General features: G+C 42.9%; 1 protein-coding gene across 1 annotated transcript; it reads right to left on the reverse strand.

The window, feature by feature from the left end:
• Positions 1-528: 528 nt before the first annotated feature.
• Positions 529-936, reverse strand: LOC138881065 (uncharacterized). The gene has a single exon (XM_070161265.1). It carries the CDS (start codon positions 934-936, stop codon positions 529-531), a length of 408 nt encoding a protein of 135 aa, XP_070017366.1.
• Positions 937-1,514: the final 578 nt, after the last annotated feature.

Here is a 1,514-nt window from a genome sequence, read left to right on the forward strand (position 1 = left end):
TTGGCATTGATGAAACTTGCACACAAAACTGATGCAATCTCGCTCCATGGTGAGCCAATAATAACCTGCTCGAAGAATTTTTCTCGCCAGAACATACCCACTCATATGCGGTCCGCAGACTCCAGAATGCACTTCAGACATGATAGTCGTGGCTTGTCTAGCATCTATGCATCTTGATAACCCCAAATCTGGAGTTCTTTTGTACAAAACTCCTCCACTGAAGAAAAATTCACTTGCCAAACATCGAGTTGTTCTCTTTTGATCCTCTGTGGCTTGTACTGGAAATACCCCCGACCTGATGTATTCCCTGATATCGTGGAACCAAGGTTCATCGTCAAGTTCTTCTTCTACCATGTTACAGTTAGCATGCTGATCGCAGACCTGAATATGCAAAGGGTCAACATAAGCCTTATCTAGATGATGTAACATTGACGCTAGAGTAGCCAAAGCATCAGCAACCTAATTGTGGATCCTAGGGATATGCCTGAACTCTACTGATCTGAACCGCTGACAGATATATTACAGACATTATCGATATGGTATGAGTTTCAAATCTCGGCTCTCCCATTCTCCATGGATTTGGTGCACCAACAGATCTGAATCTCCCAAAACCAGCACTTTCTGGACTCCTATATCCACAACTAACCTTAAACCCAAAATGCACGCTTCATATTCGGCCATGTTGTTGGGAAAGTAGAAATGAAGCTGAGCTATGACAGGGTAGTGATTCCCTATTTTATAAATGAGTACAGCTCCTATCCCAATGCCTTTCATGTTAGCATCCCTATCAAAGAAGAGTTTCCAACCGGGCTTTTCATCCTTCTCGACCTCATCGATATGCATTACCTCTTCGTCAGGAAAGTAAGTCCTTAAAGGTTCATATTCTTCATCTACTGGGTTCTTGGCAAAATGATCGGCCAATGTTTGGGATTTCATCGCGGTCCGAGTCACATAGATAATGTCGAAATCTATGAGCAAAATCTGCCACTTCGCAAGTCTCTGTATGGGCATAGGCTTCTGAAAGATCTACTTTAAAGGATCCAGGCAAGAAATGAAGTAAGTAGTGTAAGATGACAAATAATGCTTCAACTTCTATGCTACCCAAGTCAGGGCACAACATATCCTCTCAAGGGGAGTATACTTAACCTCATAAGATGTGAACTTCTTGCTAGGATAATAGATGCCTTGCTCTTTCCTGCCGGTGATGTCATGCTGACCCAATACACATCCAAATGAATTATCCTGGACTGTCAAATAAAGAATCAAAGGTCTCCCTGGTTCTGGTGGGACCAACATAGGTGGATTCGACAAATACTCTTTGATCTTATCGAACGCTTCCTGGCACTCATCAGTCCATTTGACACTCTTCAGTCCATTTGACCGCAACATCCTTCTTTAGTAACTTAAAGATGGGCTCACAAGTTGTCGTGAGCTGAGCAATAAACCTGCTGATGTAGTTTAGTCTCCCTAACAGACTCATCACCTAGGTCTTATTATTCCGCGGTGGTAACTCC

The sequence above is a fragment of the Nicotiana sylvestris genome, chromosome 11 (assembly GCF_000393655.2).
Source record: "Nicotiana sylvestris chromosome 11, ASM39365v2, whole genome shotgun sequence".
NCBI lineage: Eukaryota > Viridiplantae > Streptophyta > Magnoliopsida > Solanales > Solanaceae > Nicotiana > Nicotiana sylvestris.